The sequence below is a fragment of the Phyllobates terribilis genome, unplaced genomic scaffold (genome assembly GCF_046119375.1).
Source record: "Phyllobates terribilis strain yellow unplaced genomic scaffold, ASM4611937v1 Scaffold_9__5_contigs__length_417890890, whole genome shotgun sequence".
NCBI lineage: Eukaryota > Metazoa > Chordata > Amphibia > Anura > Dendrobatidae > Phyllobates > Phyllobates terribilis.
In genome coordinates, this window is record NW_027362769.1 from 373,233,739 (window position 1) to 373,253,760 (window position 20,022).

The window sequence follows — 20,022 nt, forward strand, 5'->3', positions numbered from 1 at the left end:
CTCTGACACTTTGGTTTTATTAATCCAATAACAGAGTAATAATATTTTTTTTATAAATAAGAGGTACATCCATCATATATGGACGTCTGAACAGTCTTTTTGGGCACATATTTGCTTTTTGATTTTCTCCATTTTGGTAGACCATTCCTGCTTTTGCGATTTTTAGCTTCACGCCTTACATCCTTCTCTCTGAAGTCATCACGGAGAATAGCTAGGCCAACCCTACCTACCGGACGACCACTGCCTGAGGATAGAATGACCTTCACATCGACCCCAGGAGGGTAATGTGCTCTGTCCAAAAAAGGTGCAATGGGGTGGAAGACTTGTGTGCTCTCCCTACCCAAAATAACCCCACAGGAAGATGGCCGCACTGCAGCAGATGATGAGGTTCACATTCAGGATCGTTGACACTACCGGACTCTCGTAGAGCAAAACTTCAGGCGATTCTTCTGGGGCGACCTCAGTCTCGTCCTCCTTTTTTGTGTTCTTTTCCATCCCACATAACCAGAGGATGGCTTTCTTAAGGCGGATTGTGAAGGACACATTTTCTGTAGAAAAGAATGAGGTCAAACACAATTGCTAGGAGGTAGATACTGTATAAAACTACTTTCTTCTTTTCTGTCCCTCTCCATTTCCTTATAAAGAATCAGACTACATCATTTTGTTTGTAGTCTGTAACCATGGAGATACATAGATTTACATTGAAACTGTATACAAAAAAAGATCCTGAATAAATAAATGATTATTTGCAATTCTGTTACTAATGCTGATTGTTTCCTTGGATCTATTGTTTTAATTTTTTTTATATCTTACTTGTGGACTTGTTACTATTGACATTCGGGGGATTCATTTCAGCGGGGGTCTCTACGACACTGTTTCTTGTGACTTCTCTTATTTCCGGGATCCCTTCTCTTTTACTAAAACGTGTGAACCAGGTGAGACGACTGACCTTTAGGATAAAGGACGCGTTTCACGTCAGTGAATTCTTAGCTATGCCAATAAAGAAGAATTTTAATAAAGTGGCTGGATCTAGAGGGTCTCTTACCATTTCCTCGGTTGGGGGCTTGGTCATCAGACTGACAAATACCACGACTATCAGTGTCAGCAGCGCCAGGATCATAGAGAAATACAGGTAGTGTATGTACTTCACCACCGCCGGCCGCATGTCTGGCTGGTCGCACTGGGGTGCGGCGTAAACGAAGTCCAACACCATGCGGATGATTCCAACCACCAACCCAATGGTCAGACCCCAGAAGGCCCCCTGGAAAACGAGGCATTTACAGGCAGTGAGGGTGGTTGCGGGATGCTTTATGTTATGGGATGGGCATGGCTGGCCATTTTTATTTGGAGTGACCCCCGATACTGATCATTGGGAGGCATCCCACTACTGGGAATTTTTTGGAGATGTCAACTGCATGGAGATGGGTCCTGGCGAACAAATGGGATCTCCAAGAGTGGACCAAAGTCTTTCCCAGGTCAAAAAAATAAAGGGGTCTATCAAGACACAACACTGAAATGAATGGACCATGTAGACCCACATACTTTTTCATTTGTCCGCTTCCAAAAACAGCCAAGGATGAAGACCACGGCCACGGGGGGCTGTAAGTAGGAACTAATGGACTGGATATAGATGAAGAGCTGACCACCCTGGCTGGCCTGGACAAGGGGGATCCATAGAATGGACACGACAACCAGCACTAGCACGAAGACCCTGAAATAAGGATGACGTAAGTACACAGACCCGGTGGTCCTAGAGACAAGAACAATGAGGCTGAGCCCATTACCTCCCCACTATCATCAGCTCCCACTCTGTAGAGCGTGGGCGAAGGTGGCGCCACAGATCCATGGTGAAAATGGTGCTGGCGCTATTAAATATGGAGGTCAGTGAGGACATGAGGGCAGCGATCATAACGGACATCATGAGACCTCGCAGTCCTAGAGGGAAAGGCAGAGAGTAACTTGTTACAGATTTTAACAAAAGTCCCCAATACCTAAGGTTGTGTGGGTATGGTCCTACTATACAACCCTATATGTGAACTATTACCTTACATATCACCCTATATGCTGTCCACCATTGCTATAGATGCCATCTTACCTGTTGGCAGTAATTCGATCACCATCTTGGGGTACGCGATGTCGGAACATCCCGATGGGTTTCCACAGATTGACTTGCAGAGTTCGGGGTCCGCACACGCCACCTGATCTGATGGAAGGTGGATAAGAGTTAGATCTGTCATCCAAATATTCCCCAAATAAGGTTGGACCTTCTGGCTGTGAATTTACCTGTGAAGAGGACCCTGCTGATCATTCCAGGAAGCACCATCATAAACAGGGGAAGGAACTTGATATAAGCAGCTAGTAAGGAGCCACCCTTCGCATGAGAGAGGTTCTTAGCAGACAGAGATCTCTGGACAATCACCTGGGGACACAATGAAGACAAGTAGATGACCATTTACCAACAGCTGCTCATCTGAGCCAGGATCTCCGGGTCCAGTGCTTTATAGGGTATGTATTTACCTGCCATACAGCTTACAGTATGGACAAGTCCTGTATGAAGGACGCAGGTAAATTCATGTCACCATTCACATGGTGATTCGTTTTTGTATTATTTATATAGGGAAGCTCTGTTTTTCTGGCTTGAAAAATGATAAAATTCTGTCTGCCTAGAGCCACCACTAGGGGGAGCACAATACATAGAGATTTTTTACAGCCACGGCTAGGGGGAACTCTCTGCATAAAGATTTATACAGTCGCCTTAATGGGGAGGCTTACGACATACAGATTTATACAGCCACCACTAGAGGGAGCTCACTATATCCAGATTTATCCAGACACCACTAGAGGGAGCTCAATACATAGAGATTTTTTACAGCCACGGCTAGGGGGAACTCTCTGCATAAAGATTTATACAGTCACCTTAATGGGGAGGCTTACGACATACAGATTTATACAGCCACCACTAGAGGGAGCTCACTACATATACATCTATACAGCCACCACTAGAGGGAGCTCACTATATCCAGATTTATACAGCCACCACTAGAGGGAGCTGACTACATACAGATTTATACAGCCACCACTAGAGGGAGCTCACTATATCCAGATTTATCCAGCCACCACTAGAGGGAGCTGACTACATACAGATTTATACAGACACCACTAGAGGGAGCTCACTATATCCAGATTTATCCAGCCACCACTAGAGGGAGCTCACTACATACAGATTTATACAGACACCACTAGAGGGAGCTCACTATATCCAGATTTATCCAGCCACCACTAGAGGGAGCTGATTACATACAGATTTATCCAGCCACCACTAGAGGGAGCTCACTACATACAGATTCATACAGACACCACTAGAGGGAGCTCACTATATCCAGATTTATCCAGCCACCACTAGAGGGAGCTGACTACATACAGATTTAAATAGCCAACCTCTACAGAGAGAGCTCATGACATACAGATTTATACACCCACGGCTAGGGGACGCTCCCTACATACAGGTCTATGCAGAAACTACTAAGGACAGCTCAAATCATACAGATTTATACATCCAATACAAGTGGGAGCACAATACATACAGATTTATACAGTCACCACTAGAGGGAGCTCATGACATACAGGTTTATACATCCACCACTAGTGGGAGCTCACTGCATATACACGTATATAGTTACCACTAGGAGGTGCTCAATACCTGTAGATTTATACAGTCACCTCTAGGGATAGTTCACCGCATGCAGATTTATATATCCACCACTAGAGGGAGCTCACTATATCCAGATTTATCCAGCCACCACTAGGGGAAGCTCACTACATACAGATTTATACAACCACCACTAGGGGAAGCTCACTACATACAGATTTATACAGCCACCACTAGGGGGAGCGCACTACATACAGATTTATACAGCCACCACTAGGAGGAGCTCACTACATACAGATTTATACAGGCACCACTAGAGGGAGCTCACTGCATATAGATTTATCCAGCCACCACTAGGGGAAGCTCACTACATATAGATTTATGCAACTTGTATGTAAAGGGTTTTCAATTACTTTTAATTAGTTTGAAAATGTGCCCATGGAGGTAGGAAAGTAAAGAAAACACCAGACTCTCGACACTCCTCTGTACTGTTGCAAGTTACTGATTTTCTATTCCTCTATCAGAAGACCACTGCAGCCAATCAGTAACCATTGATTGGCTGCAGTGGTCATTTTCCATCCGAGCCAGAAGACATAATCACAGCAAGCAGAGGAAGTAGTTCAGAGCCGGGACCTTAGTTATATATTGTCACTTGTCCTTACTGATCCCATCAGGCTATTTCAGCGCACTCACCTGATCAGTGCACCAGTACCAGATAGATGGGATGGTCATCCCCACCAGGACACCAGGCCATGGCAGATCCGAGTACACCGGGTCTCTGAAGATGTGAAACGCGTCTTCTCTAGGGATGCCACAGCTGCTGTTCTCTATGTGACTTGATGGGATCGCAGTAAAATATTTCTCCTCCAGAGCCGTAAATCCCCCCACCTCTATGAAGCCTACATGAAAATCAGTAGATCAGCGCACAAGTGTCTACCATAAAGCGTCAGTCGGCTCCTTTCTGCCTGATTGTGGTGATTTATGGAGCAGTGGCTGAGCCTGAGATGTAGCTAGGACTTTACCTGGGGTAAAAGGCTCAGTGTATTGCCCCCACCCTGTATCTAAATAATCCAAATGTACAGTGAGTACGGAAAGTATTCAGACCCCTTTATATTTTTCACTCTTTGTTTCATTGTAGCCATTTGGTAAATTCTAAAAAGTTCATTTTTTTCTCATTAAAGTACACTCTGCACCCCATCTTGACTGAAAAACACAGAAATGTAGAAATTTTTGCAAATGTATTAAAAAAGAAAAACTGAAATATCACATGGTCATAAGTATTCAGACCCTTTGCTCAGACACTCATATTTAAGTCACATGCTGTCCATTTCCTTGTGATCCTCCTTGAGATGGTTCTACTCCTTCATTGGAGTCCAGCTGTGTTTAATTAAACTGATAGGACTTGATTTGGAAAGGCACACACCTGTCTATATAAGACCTCACAGCTCACAGTGCATGTCAGACCAAATGAGAATCATGAGCTCAAAGGAACTGCCCAAGGAGCTCAGAGACAGAATTGTGACAAGGCACAGATCTGGCCAAGGTTACAAAAGAATTTCTGCATTACTCAAGGTTCCTAAGAGCACAGGGGCCTCTATAATCCTTAAATAGAAGAAGTTTGGGACCACCAGAAGTCTTCCTAGACCTGGCCGTCCAGCCAAACTGAGCAATCGTGGGAGAAGAGCCTTGCAGAGAGAGGTAAAGAAGAGCCCCACAATCACTGTGGCTGAGCACCAGAGATGCAGTAGGGAGATGGGAGAAAGTTCCACAAAGTCAACTATCACTGCAGCCCTCCACCAGTCGGGCCTTTACGGCAGAGTGGCCTGACGGAAGCCTCTCCTCAGTGCAAGACATATGAAAGCCCGCATAGAGTTTGCTCAAAAACACATGAAGGACTCCCAGAGTATGAGAAATAAGATTCTTTGGTCTGATGAGATGAAGATAAAACTTTTTGATGATAATTCTAAGCGCTATGTGTGGAGAAAACCAGGCACTGCTCATCACCTGCCCAATACAATCCCAACAGTGAAACATGGTGGTGGCAGCATCATGCTATGGGGGTGTTTTTCAGCTGCAGAGACAGGATGACTGGTTGCAATTGAAGGAAACATGAATGCGGCCAAGTACAGAGATATCCTGGATGAAAACCTCTTCCAGAGTGCTCTGGACCTCAGACTTGGCTGAAGGTTCACCTTCCAACAAGACAATGACCCTAAGCACACAGCTAAAATAACAAAGGAGTGGCTTCAGAACAACTCTGTGACCATTTTTGACTGGCCCAGCCAGAGCCCTGACCTAAACCCAATTGAGCATCTCTGGAGAGACCTGAAAATGGCTGTCCAGTAACGTTCACCATCCAACCTGACGGAACTGTAGAGGATCTGCAAGGAAGAATGGCAGAGGATCCCCAAATCCAGGGGTGAAAAACGTGTTGCATCATTCCCAAGAAGACTCATGGCTGTACTAGCCCAAAAGGGGGCTTCTACTCAATACTGAGCAAAGGGTCTGAATACTTAGGACCATGTGATATTTCAGTTTTTCTTTTTTAATAAATTTCTACATTTCTGTTTTTTTTCAGTCAAGATGGAGTGCAGAGTGTACTTTAACCCCTTAAGAACCCTGGGATTTTCTGTTTTTGCATTTTCATTTTTTGCTCCCCTTCTTCCCAGAGCCATAGTGTTTTTATTTTTTGGTCAATATGGCCGTGTGAGGGCTTATTTTTTGCGGGACGAGTTGTACTTTTCAACGCCATTACTAGTTTTACCATATCGTGTACAGGAAAACGGGAAAAACATTTCAAGTGTGGTGAAATTGCAAAAAAAGTGCAATACCACATGTTTTTTTTTATTTTTTTTTACCACGTTCACTGAATGCTAAAACTGACCTGCCATTCTTATTCTCCAGGTCATTACGAGTTCGTAGACCCCAAACATGTATAGGTTATTTTTGAATTAAGTGGTGAAAAAAATCCAAAGTTTGCTAAATAAAAAAAAAAAATGGCGCCATTTCCAAGACCCGTAGCGTCTCCATTTTTTGGGATCTGGGGCTGGGTGAGGGCTTACTTTTTGCGTGCCGGGCTGACGTTTTTATTGATACCATTTTGGGGTAGATCCAATGTTTTGATCGCCCGTTATTGCAATCTTGCTGCAACCAAACAACGAAATTCTGTCATTTAGAATTTTTTTCTCGTTACGCCGTTTACCGATCGGATTAATTCTTTTTTTATATTGATAGATCGGGCGATTCTGAACGCGGCGATACCAAATATGTGTATGTGGGTTTTTTTTATTAGTTTATTTTGAATGAGGCGAAAGGGGGGTGATTTAAACTTTTATATTTTTTTTATATTTTTTAAAACATTTTTTTTTTCACTTTATGCTTGCTTCTATAGTCTCCATAGGAGACTAGAACCAGCCACTGTCCGATCGCCTCTGCTACATACAGGGGGGTCAGCAGATCACTTGTATGTAGCAGAAATGCTCCTGTGCTATGAGAGCTGACCACTAGGTGGCGCTCATAGCGATCTTTACATGTCAACCACTGGAGTCTGCTGCAGACCCAGGGTTGTCATGCCCACGCATCGGTGACCCGCGATCACGTGACGGGGTCACCGATGGGCGGGGTAAGTGACGCGCTTCCAGCACGGCGCTGTTAAATGCCGCTGTCAGAGATTGACAGCGGCATTTAACATGTTAACAGCCGCGGGTAGATCGTGGCGGGCACATGTCAGCTGTAATAATCAGCTGACATGTGCCTGGTTCAGTGCGGGCTCAGCGCCAGAGCCCGCGCTGAACAGGGGGTGACAGCCTGGTGCGTACTAATACGCCACAGGCTGTAAAGGGGTTAATGAGAAAAAAAAATAAACTTTTTAGAATTTCCCAAATGGCTGCAATGAAACAGAGTGAAAAATTTAAAGGGGTCTGAATACTTTCTGTACCCACTGTAAGCAAAGTGGCTTGACCCCCAGCAATTGCCCGTATTGCTCCCCCCTAACTATGCCCATGACCACCAACCGGCCACATGCATCATTGTTTGCATATTTGCTAAAAAAGCATTTTCCCAGCAATTTGGGCAGAAAGGCTGCAGCCTGATACTTCTCACAGCTGAGGGTTTGCTACAAGAGTATCTCTCCTGAGCTGATAGTTTGTTTTAATGGATCAGAAAAAAAATGATCAGTCTGAGGATTGTCTAGACTGGATACAACTGTAACAAACCCTCAGCAGTGAGAAGAGTTAGGCAAGGAGAGGTTTGCTGCACATTGTTATAGACGTACTAAAGACCATGAGAATAAGAGCCCCGATGATCATGATGACGGTCTGCAGGGTGTCCGTATAGATGACGGCAGCCAGGCCCCCTACAATGAAAGCGGATCAGAACCAATATTAATCATCGTAATCTTCCTTCAAGACTTTATAGGTCGCAAACAACTCACCCGCCACGGTATAGATCGCAGTGATGACAAGTAAACCGATCACCGCCACATAGAGGTCCCAGTGAAGAGCCTGCTGGATGAATAGTGCGCCAGCGTAAATGTCCACCTGGGAAAGCAGCACATGAGAAACCCAAATCTACTGCACTGACAGAACCAGGTGATGACATTCTGTGCGCCTGCAGCCACCACTAGGGGGCGATCATTGTGTACTGCTTCATTACTGAGTGCAATGAATAAACAGAATGTAGTGAGCTCCCTCTAGTGGCGACTCCAGGTATTTTATCATGTAACAATATGGTTATGCAGGGGATTGGAGCTCTGCATAAAACTAGAGATGTGCGCGCTACATCACTGCCGGCCTGCACGCGCCCCCCACTATCATTTATAGTCTAACGGGGGAAACTGGGACAAAATCTGATTCTTACAACTAATATTGGGTCTGCGATTTATTTTAGGCTCTCAAACAAAATGGGACTGACTTACTTATATATGGGTGTGGTTTATAAAAAGAGGTGTGGCTTACTGACATGTAGGTGTGGTGTATAAGGAAGGTGGGGCTTATGGAGGTGTAGACATATTCTATTAGGGAAGGTTGGGTTTATTGGAATTGGGTGTGATTTATTGATATATGGGTGTGGTTTATAAGGAGGGTGTGGTTTATTGGAATAGGGGGAGGTTTACTCATATGAGGGTGTGGCTTAATTAAAAAGGGGTGTGGTTCATTGGACTGGGTGAGGTTTATTCATATGTGGGTGTGGTTTATTCATATGTGGGTGTGGCTTATTCATATGAGGGTGTGGGTGATGTTTATTTGAATGGGGTGTGGTTTATTCATATTGGGGTGTGGCTTAATTAAAATGGGTGTGGTTCGTTGGACTGGGTGAGGTTTATTCATATGTGGGTGTGGTTTATTGGAATAGGGTGTGGTTTATTCATGTGAGGGTGTGGCTTATTAATATGTGGGTGATGTTTATTGGAATAGGGTGTGGTTTGTTCATATGAGGGTGTGGCTTAATTTAAAAAAAATGGGTGTGGTTTGTTGGACTGGGTGTGGTTTACACATATGTGGGTGTGGTTTATTTTGGAATTGGGTGTGGTTTATTCATACGTGGGTGTGGTTTATTGGAATAGGGTGCGGTTTATTCATATGAGGGTATGGCTTATTAATACGTGGGTGACGTTTATTGGAATGGGGTGTGGCTTATTCATGAGGGTGTGGCTTAATTAAAAATGGGTGTGGTTTGCATATATGTGGGTGTGGTTTGTTTTGGAATTGGGTGAGGTTTATTCATACATGGGTGTGGTTTATAAGGAGAGCGTGGTTTACTGCAATGGGGTATGGTTTATTCACATGTAGGTTTGAATACTTGGAATGGGGTGTGGTTTATTCATGTATAGATGTAGTTTGTTGGAATGGGTGTGGCTTCTTCTAATATGGGTGTGGTTTATAAGAAGGGGCGTGGCTTGTTGTAATGGGTGTGGTTAATTCAGATGTGGGTGTGGTGTATAAGGAGAGGGTGTGACTTGTTGGGTTTTCCGGGCTTTTCCCCTCATATCCCCGCGCACTTGGTCGCATGTTCTGGAATCTTACAGATATCTTGGTGAATATATAGATGAACAGGTAGAGGACGGAGAGATAAATCTGGATCCGTTTCCCTCCGAAGCGCCTCTGTAGATACTCGGGCATCGTGGTGACCTGGATATAAGACACGTAGGAGAGGTGACATTGCCGCTGACCGCACAGACGGCTTCATGGCGGTGGGATCGGATTTCTTACCCCAGCCGATAAATAAATAGGGAGAAACAGCCAGGCCAACACCAAGACACAGAAGAGGCCCTGCGGGGGAAGCGAGGGGTTAATAATCCTTTATGTACATGGCCCCGAGATTTCCACACATAACAAATTGATCGCAATGAGAACTGTGACCAGTAGGTGGCGCCTGCTCTCAGGAGCGATCGGCAGGAGCACTTTACAGCACGCTGCGTGTTATTATAGAATCAGGAACTTGTTAGCATTATCATGAATACTTCCCAACAAGCGAAATCTGCCCGGAATAACTAATGGGGTAATAGTTCAGGACCAGCGATGCCTCAATTACCTGCCTCAAAAACATTAACCGCAGCCACCAGGAGGCGCCCAGGAGTAAGTCACTGCTCTCATCCCCCCTATTCTATCTGATCCCCGGCTCTCCCCTCTGTGATTCATGGTTTATGTAATTCTTATATCTTTCTTTTCAAATTGATCCCGATCAAAGGTCCCAATGCTGTAAAAGGGACTCCGTCCGGCAGAGGAGCAACCCCGGCCCCCTCCATATAGCTACACCCCTGACCCCACCCTATTATCAACTAACAAAATTCCCAAAAGGTGAATGAACAAAAGAGAAATGTAAATCAGATCAAAATTTAGTGATCGTCTTTTACCTTCAAAATAGCATCAATTCTTCTAGGTACTTGCACAAAGAAACAGCTCAAAACTGGGTGAGGAACAGACAAACTCTGCCACAAAGGTGAGGTTGTGGAAGAAAGTTTCATGTCACAGTTTGTACACCATGGCGAGACTGAGCACAGCATTGGGATTTTAAAGCAGCTGGGGGTTTAAGGATGTGCTGCCCAGGCTCTTTTGAAGAAGCACCAAGAAACGGGAACGATGAGGACTGTAAATGATGTGGACAAAAAAGAAAAAATAGTGCAGCAGATGACAGATGCATTATGCTTCATTTCCTCAAAATCAGAAGCTGTCCAGCAGTGCCATCAACTCAGAACTGGCAGCGATCAGTGGGATCCAGCTACACACGTCTACTGTTTGGAGAAGTCTGGCCAGCAGTGGTCTTCATGGAAGAATTGTGGCCACAAATTCTTGACTGCACCAGCAGAATAGTGAGTGCAGCTCTAGAGTATAATACAGGATGTAATTCAGGATCAGTACAGGATCAGTAATGTAATGTATGTACACAGTGACTGCACCAGCAGAATAGTGAGTGCAGCTCTGGAGTATAATACAGGATGTAACTCAGGATCAGTACAGGATCAGTAATGTAATGTATGTACACAGTGACTGCACCAGCAGAATAGTGAGTGCAGCTCTGGAGTATAATACAGGATGTAACTCAGGATCAGTACAGGATCAGTAATGTAATGTATGTACACAGTGACTGCACCAGCAGAATAGTGAGTGCAGCTCTGGAGTATAATACAGGATGTAACTCAGGATCAGTACAGGATCAGTAATGTAATGTATGTACACAGTGACTCCACCAGCAGCATAGTGAGTGCAGCTCTGGGGTATAATACAGGATGTAACTCAGGATCAGTAATGTAATGTATGTACACAGTGACTGCACCAGCAGAATAGTGAGTGCAGCTCTGGAGTATAATACAGGATGTAACCGAGGATAAGATATGTGACGGCTCCAGATATTCTCTTTGCTGTGAGATGGACGTTGTTGTGTTCGGTGACAATATTTGTCTTCATGTCATTGTGTTTCCTGGCTCAGGACAATGGTTGTATTGAGGATCATGTCATGTAGTGTTCCCGCCACTGGGAGGCGCTGTACTTACATTCCATTCATAGGCAGTGACTGCAATTCCTGAAGCTGCTCCTGATCCTGCGAGGCCAATGAAATGCCCACTGCCCACATTACTAGCAAACAAGGAGGCGCCCACCTGCAGACAGACATGGTAGATATAGACATTGTAGGACCGGTACCAACATGGCAGATATAATAAATGTCATAGGAAGTTCATGTCACTTACAGCATCGGAGGTCATCAGCTATAATGAAACAGTGCCATCCTTGTCTATAGGTTATGTCTGGTATTGCAGCTCAGCCCCATACAAATAATTTCTGAAATACCAGACACAACCTGTGGATAAGAGTGGCGCTGTTTCATGCACTGCATATAGAAAAGTTTGTAGATTGATACTTACAGGCCACCATACCATGTCCTTCCCTGCCAGGAAATAACCCTTCACTGTGCTCCTCTTTGTGCGCCACATGGACTAAAGGAAAGAAAATACGTTTTATTAGTGGTCAGAATTTCCCAACCTCTTCATAATACAGATGGAACCAGAGATCTGTGTATTGTTCATTGCTAAAAAATACAGAAACTCTCCACAAAGCCTTAATTAAACTCTACCGTTTTGCGTACGCAGCTCCAGTGCACCTTTATGTGTCTCTATGATGACAGACTACAAATAAACCCTGTGTAGTCTGATCCTGTTATCTCCTCCTGTTGGTTATCTACATACAGGTGAGTACAGAGACCGGCTTAGGGATTGTTTGTAGTCAGTAACCATAGAGACACATACAATTACATAGGAGCTGCATACACAAAACGGACAAAGATTATTTGAGCTGCAATGTAACATAAGAAATGGTTGCAAAAGTCTACACACCCTTTAAAGGTACTGATGCTTTGAGAAAAGAAGTGGAAAGTGTTTCCTTACCCACAAACCAACTCCCAGCACAAATATAAAGTACAAGACGAGAACCACAATGTCCACAACTTCCAGCGACTTCTTGGGGAAAGGGTTCCCCGTTTCGTTATTCTGGGGGGTGATGGCCTCCATTCTCCGGGATACACAGCTGAGAATTCGGAATAATCTGCATCAAAGCTGCAAATCCGAAGAAGTATAAAAGTGACATCAGGAAATCAAGGGTTAATCTCAGCTCGCTGTGTCGTAATCTGATGAAAGTAGGTCATTAGGTGTGACTGGGGATCCAAGCCAGAGTCACTGACATCCACAGGAGATAAGACACAAACACTTAAAGGGATACTACAAAATGCCAGCTTTCTAACAGGTATAGCGCCACCTTTCTCCATAGGATGTGAGCGGTATTGCAGCACAGACATCAGGGTAACAAGTCTGTTCAGAACTATTTCTTCCCTCCTAAACCTTCCCCCATCACCTGCGGGAGCTGCCGCAACTCAGCCACGAAGTGGAGACCCCGTAATGTCACAGAGCAGGGGGCCGAGTGCTGAGGAGCAGAGGGCAGAAAACTCACCACCGCTCTGCTGACCCCATAACTGCAGAGTACAGACCCAGAACAAACACTGCGCCCCCGCCGGGAGCTTCATGGCCGAGCAGCTGCATGCAGCCGTACATCACCAAGCACAATCCTGAGTGTCGGATGGAGTGGTGTAAAGCCGCCACCACTGGACTCTGGAGGAGACATGTCTATGGATTTAGGATGAAAGGTCAGAAAAGCTCCTGTAGGTGTAATGTGGAGGGGGTACATACTTTTTTTTTCCATATAGTGCATTTTTTTTTTTTTCCATATTTGATAAATTATATAAATCAACACTAGGGGGAGCACACAGCATATACGTTTTACATATACAATATGTATGCAGTGCGCTCCCTCTAGTGGCTACTGCAGGTAATCACTTTTAAACTTTCATGACAAGCAGGGGGAGCGATTAAATGCCGGACCATTCACTGCATCCTGTTTATGACACAAAAAGAACACAGATCTTGAGCTGTCTGGGTGCTACAATCTGAAATCTATCAGCTGGCGTAGATTTTTGCACCAAATTCCGATGTAGATATAGTAAGTTGTTGTTGGCCTTGCCCCTTCCTGATCAGTAGGGCCCACTTCTAAATCAAGTGCAGAGTAAAAATTTAAAAAAACGCTGCTAACTTTTCCCCCTTTTAACATATGATCTGTCTGCAGTGAGCTCCCCCTAGTGGTGACTGCAGGTAAATATAAAGTTATCATTTACACCTATGTATACTCAGGGAATTTAGACAATCAGAGTGAGCTCCCCCTAGTGGTTACTGCAGGTAAATATAAAGTTATCATTTACATCTATGTGTATTCAGGGAATTTAGACAATCACAGTGATCTCCCCCTAGTGGTGACTGCAGGTAAATATAAAGTTAGCATTTACATCAATGTGTACTCAGGAAATTTAGACAATCACAGTAAGCTCCCCCTAGTGGTGACTGCAGGTAAATGTAAATTTATCATTTACATCTATGTGTACTCAGGGAATTTAGACAATCACAGTAAGCTCCCCCTAGTGGTGACTGCAGGTAAATGTAAATTTATCATTTACATCTATATGTACTCAGGGAATTTAGACAATCACAGTGAGCTCCCCCTAGTGGTTACTGCAAGTAAATATAAATTTATCATTTACATCTATGTGTACTCAGGGAATTTAGACAATCGCAGTGAGCTCCCCCTAGTGGTTACTGCAGGTAAATATAATGTTATCATTTACATCTATGTGTACTCAGGGAATTTAGATAATCACAGAAAGCTCCCCCTAGTGGTTACAACAGGTAAATATAAATTTATCATTTACATCTATGTGTACGCAGGGAATTTAGAAAATCGCAATGAGCTCCCCCTAGTGGTTACTGCAGGTAAATATAATGTTATCATTTACATCTATGTGTACTCAGGGAATTTAGATAATCACAGAAAGCTCCCCCTAGTGGTTACAACAGGTAAATATAAATTTATCATTTACATCTATGTGTACTCAGGGAATTTAGACAATCACAGTAAGCTCCCCCTAGTGGTGACTGCAGGTAAATGTAAATTTATCATTTACATCTATATGTACTCAGGGAATTTAGACAATCACAGTGAGCTCCCCCTAGTGGTTACTGCAAGTAAATATAAATTTATCATTTACATCTATGTGTACTCAGGGAATTTAGACAATCGCAGTGAGCTCCCCCTAGTGGTTACTGCAGGTAAATATAATGTTATCATTTACATCTATGTGTACTCAGGGAATTTAGATAATCACAGAAAGCTCCCCCTAGTGGTTACAACAGGTAAATATAAATTTATCATTTACATCTATGTGTACGCAGGGAATTTAGAAAATCGCAATGAGCTCCCCCTAGTGGTTACTGCAGGTAAATATAATGTTATCATTTACATCTATGTGTACTCAGGGAATTTAGATAATCACAGAAAGCTCCCCCTAGTGGTGACTGCAGGTAAATATAAATTTATTATTTACATCTATGTGCACTCAGGGAACTTAGATAATCACCATATAATCTAATGAACAATTATGTACCACTCCCGCACAGGATCAAGATCTCTGTTTACTGACAATAAATGAAACTTTTCTATTTACATTTAGAAACTGAAGCCTCTTCCTGACCTAGACTTGCCCCCATAGCTGTTCCTAAAACAATGTTACCAACCACATGTGAGCAGAACCTTTTTGGGCTAGGCCTTTGGAAATAATGGTTCTATTCACCGCCAGCAAGCAGAAAGCTTACATTTTTTTTAGAAATTGATGTAAAAAGTATATTAGAAAAGTGCTCAGTATATAGATTATTATGGTGCCTGGACTGGTCGAGGACTCTAGTCGGTGACTATATACAGAATGTTTACATTGTACAGACTCTGCCCCGTCACACCCCACAACCCGATAATACGTCCCGGTGACAAAGGAGGGCATTGTCCCACAGTGTTTGCCGTTCCATCTGGAATCTGTGGTTGGTTCTTACCAAGTGCCAGCTTGATGCGTCTCCGCAGACCCAGGGCAGAAGGAGAAAGGAGCAAACTGCGGAGAAACTCTGCATCTAGGGTCAAACTCCAAAGTGTGAGCCTGTGGTTAAACTGTAAGAATGGAGGAGTGGGGAGATCGCTGTACCACGCTGCTCAGGTACAAGGCATCTCAGCAGGTTGTGCCAGGCTGGCAAGAGCTCCAGGGTGCCCTGCGCACCATCCTCAGCTGCCAGACATGGAGGGAGGTGGCGCTCCTAATCACATGGGCATGAAATAATAGGGATGAAGCTGCTCCTGGTAACGCTCATGTCACTCAGATTTCTCTTTTCTTTTCTAATCTGTTTTTTTATATTCTGATTTAGCATTTTTTTTATTCTATTGTCTGTACATGATTATGGGGGAGGGGAGGCCGCCGACTGGAGAGGAGTCATTCACTTCTATGGGAGAGTGTGGTAGGTATGTTCTGTGCAGAGGTCATTGTGCAGGGAGAGGGAGGAGGTGGCTGTGATATCTCCTATTGTGAATGGTGGATCCTGTATTATCTACTGTATATAGAGGTGTTATCAGTCATTGTACAGGAGGAGGAGGAGGTGAGCTGTGACATCACCTATTATGAATGGTGGATCCTGTGTAATCTGCTGTATATAGAGATGTTATCAGTAATTGTACAGGAGGAGGAGGAGGTGAGCTGTGACACCACCTATTGTGAATGGTGGATCCTGTGTAATCTGCTGTATATAGAGATGTTATCAGTAATTGTACAGGAGGAGGAGGAGGTGAGCTGTGACACCACCTATTGTGAATGGTGGATCATGTGTTATCTACTGTATATAGAGGTGTTATCAGTCATTGTACCGGAGGAGGAGGTGAGCTGTGACATTGCCTATTGTGAATGGTGGATCATGTGTTATCTACTGTATATAGAGGTGTTATCAGTCATTGTACAGGAGGAGGAGGTGAGCTGTGACATCACCTATTGTGAATGGTGGATCCTGTGTTATCTACTGTATATAGAGGTGTTATCAGTCATTGTACAGGAGGAGGAGGTGAGCTGTGACATCACCTATTGTGAATGGTGGATCCTGTGCTATCTACTGTATATAGGGGTGTTATCAGTCATTGTACAGGAGGAGGAGGTGAGCTGTGACACCACTTATTGTGAATGGTGGATCCTGTGTTACCTGCTGTATATAGAGATGTTATCAGTCATTGTACAGGAGGAGGAGGTGAGCTGTGACACCACCTATTGTGAATGGTGGATCATGTGTTATCTACTGTAGAACAGCGTCCCAAAGCCTCCTGTATGAATGGAGCGACGCTGAGCACGTACGACCACTACTTCATTCAGTCTGGGTAGGTAAAGTGGTTGCATGTGCTCAGAAACCACTCAGCGGGAGTCTCAGAGTCAGACACCCATAAATTATGACTATTGCTTATGGGACAAGCCTTTAAGCAATCAATGGCTGGACCCCCTGTGATCAGGAGGAGCAGTGTATACTGTGTATATGCAAATCTCTAGAAATAAGTCGCATTTGAGAGGAAGCTAATAATCAGCAGGGATATAACCGTATAATCGTCTTGTGATGACATCACAGGTGGAGCCGGCACCAGTTTCACCAGTTACTGGGATTTTAGGAATTTGCAATTGGGTCTAATATACAACGAAGGATCTTCTTGGCGCGGCTCAGCCTCGCGCTGGATACACATTACACAATGGCTGCAATGAATAACCATAAGCGAGCAATTACATGGAAACTTACCTGCACTGGAGGGTTCACCCCTGCCAAAGCAAACATTTACAGTGGTGCTTGAAAGTTTGTGAACCCTTCAGAATTTTCCATATTTCTGCAAAAATATGGCCTAAAAGTAGATACGAAATCAAGTAAATGAGTAAAAAATACTAAGCTTTGTGATAAATGATCCAATATTACATGTCTGTGAGTGGCAAAAGTATGTGAACCTTTAATTGATCTGCTAAAGCCTAGTCTGGTGTTTTCAATCAATGGGAAGACAATCAGTTGTGAGTAGGCGACCTGTTTTCTATTAAAAACAGGAATCTATCAAAGTCTGATCATCATGTTTGAGGATGTGAATGATGGAACGAACAAAGGAGATTTCCAAAGACCTTCAGAAGAAAAGTTGTCGATGCTCAGTAGGCTAGAAAAGGTTAAAAAAAAACATCTCTAAAGAGTTTGGACTCCACCGATCCACAGTCAGATAGATTGTGCACAAATGGAGGAAATTTGAGACCATTATTACCCTCCCCAAGAGTGATCGACCAATAAAGATCACTCAAAGACCAAGGCATATAATATTCTGTGAGCTCACAAAGGAACCCAAGGGCACCTCTAAGCAACTAAAGGTCTCTCATTAGCTAATGTTAAATCTGATGTAGTTTAAAGTCAAATTTATTCAGAAATATGGAATATTCTGAAGTGTTCACAAACTTTCAAGCATCACTATTGTAATTCCACTATTTCTTGGGACTGATTTCCTTCTGCAACATTCACTATGACAGTCCCTGCAGAAAAATAGGCAAAAATAGAAAAAGTAAAAAAAGCAATACAAAACCTGCTCCTCCAATCATCACATGTCTAGGCTTTACCTTTACATGCTTTTTTTTCCAGAATCAGCGCCTCTCTTGTGCACAGGTTGTATCTGGTATTGCAGTATACCCTTAAAGGGACAGTACCAAAATTATAAGTTTTTGCTAGAGATGAGCGAATGGACCAGCAGCCATGTAGGTAGTCCATGATTGCCAGATGGAAGCCCTGTGAACCTCCTTCCTTTTTGCTGGCCTCCCTAGCACTTATTCTGATTTGTAGGGCCGACATTGTGCTGGACCTACTCAGAAGGGGAGTCAGGGATGCCGGCAAGTAGGAGGTGGCCGGCAGGACTGCCATCTGGCGGCTATGGAACACTGACGTGGCGGCCGGACCAGGGTCCTGTATATCAACTCGCTCATCTATTGTTATTACCTATGCACAGGATAGGTGATAACTTGCTGATCGCTGGGGGTCTGAGTGCTGGGACCCCTACCAATCACAACAATGGGATGGGGTGGCGGTTTAGCATGCACGCTCCCCTTTATTCAAAGTCTATAGTGCTGTCCTGAGTGATCTCCTAGTGCTGTCCTGAGTGATCTCCAACAGGCCTATAGGCTTTGAATGGGCCAGCAGGGTGGGATCCCAAAGCTTAGACCCCCAGAGATTAGCAGTTTATCACATGTCCTCTGTGCATAGGTGATAACTTGCAATCTTGATACAACCCCTTTAAATAGCATTAAGCTGCTATACCAGACATGACCTATAGAGGAAGGTGGCTGTTATGCACACGCCCGGGCTAAGCGGCGTGTGCGTGTGATTGTAGTGATTCCACTGGACCGTGCCGGAGAGTGAATGCCTGGAGGGGCGTGACTAAGTATTCACCCGATCCAACCAGGGTCGCACGACGGCATACGACGCCAGTGCACCAAGGAGGAACCGAGCAGAGGGACCAGGTGCTACTCCAGGACAGACCCCGGACACGGCTGTTGACCCACACAGGGGAATACAGGAACAGGCTGGTAGGCTGGCACACAGACTGGTGGGTATAGGCAGGCACGACTGGTATGCAGGCAGGCGGGTATGCAGGCAGGGGGGTAAAGGCAAGCACAGCTAGAGTGCAGACAGGGAGGCACTAGCAGGTAGGAACACAGGCGGGATAGGACCCAGTACACACCGGGACTCAGGAACAATACAGGCAGAGGGTTACAGGCAAGCACAGCTAGAGTGCAGACAAGGCTGAGCAGGGCAGGACAGGACTGCCGGAGCAGCGGGCAGAAGCAGGGCAGGACAGGACTGCCGGAGCAGCGGGCAGAAGCAGGGCAGGACAGGACTGCCAGAGCAGCGGGCAGAAGCAGGGCAGGACAGGACTCTGTTCACACGGAACAGACAGGAAGGGAAAGACAGAGCCAGACACCCACAGGGTACTTGCAGTGAAGTAGCGAGTGGACCACAAACTCACAAACGGGAGTACAGAGACAACAGGCAGGAGTTAGGTACGAGTTCAGACTCTGCAGAAAAAGGAAGGGAACGGACATAGAGGCAAAACAGGTAAAGGATAGGAGAGAGTTCAGACTGGAACTGAGTGTACGGAGGAGACCGACACTGCAGCGGGATACAGGAGCGGGTCTGGGAATACTGCCCCCAGAGAGGCGGGACGAACAGGCAAGGAGCGTGTTCAGACAGGACAGACAAGATACAGGAGCGGGTCTAGGTAATCGGCCCCTAGAAGGCGGGAGGAACAGGCTAGGAGCGTGTTCAGACAGGACAGACAAGATACACAGAAAGGACTCAGTTCAGACACGGGAACTAATACCGCAAAGCAGGAGACATACAGGACTCAGTTCAGACACGGGAGCTGATACCGCAAAGCAGGAGACATACAGGACACAGTTCAGACACGGGAGCTGATACC

General features: G+C 44.7%; 1 protein-coding gene and 1 long non-coding RNA gene across 3 annotated transcripts in view; one reads left to right on the plus strand and one right to left on the minus strand.

The window, feature by feature from the left end:
* On the minus strand, positions 1-15,818 carry SLC5A11 (solute carrier family 5 member 11). Of its 2 annotated transcripts, XM_073648338.1 has the most exons (16): positions 15,564-15,818; positions 12,528-12,695; positions 12,009-12,080; positions 11,640-11,744; positions 9,859-9,918; positions 9,673-9,777; positions 8,082-8,187; positions 7,923-8,003; positions 4,343-4,548; positions 2,284-2,419; positions 2,096-2,203; positions 1,785-1,935; positions 1,543-1,711; positions 1,046-1,261; positions 814-949; positions 1-548 (listed from the first exon to the last, which is right to left on the minus strand). In XM_073648338.1, exons 2-16 carry the CDS (start codon positions 12,648-12,650, stop codon positions 337-339), a joined length of 1,986 nt encoding a protein of 661 aa, XP_073504439.1. In that variant the 5' UTR covers positions 12,651-12,695; positions 15,564-15,818; the 3' UTR covers positions 1-336. The 2 variants fall into 2 exon arrangements, with proteins under 2 accessions (XP_073504439.1, XP_073504440.1); XM_073648339.1 differs by lacking the exons at positions 9,673-9,777; positions 9,859-9,918.
* The window catches only part of LOC141162338 (uncharacterized), an 18,445-nt gene continuing 13,958 nt past the window's right edge, over positions 15,536-20,022 (plus strand). The window contains exon 1 of the long non-coding RNA XR_012250761.1: positions 15,536-15,861. This is a non-coding gene — a long non-coding RNA (uncharacterized lncRNA). The remainder of the gene's footprint in view (positions 15,862-20,022) is intronic.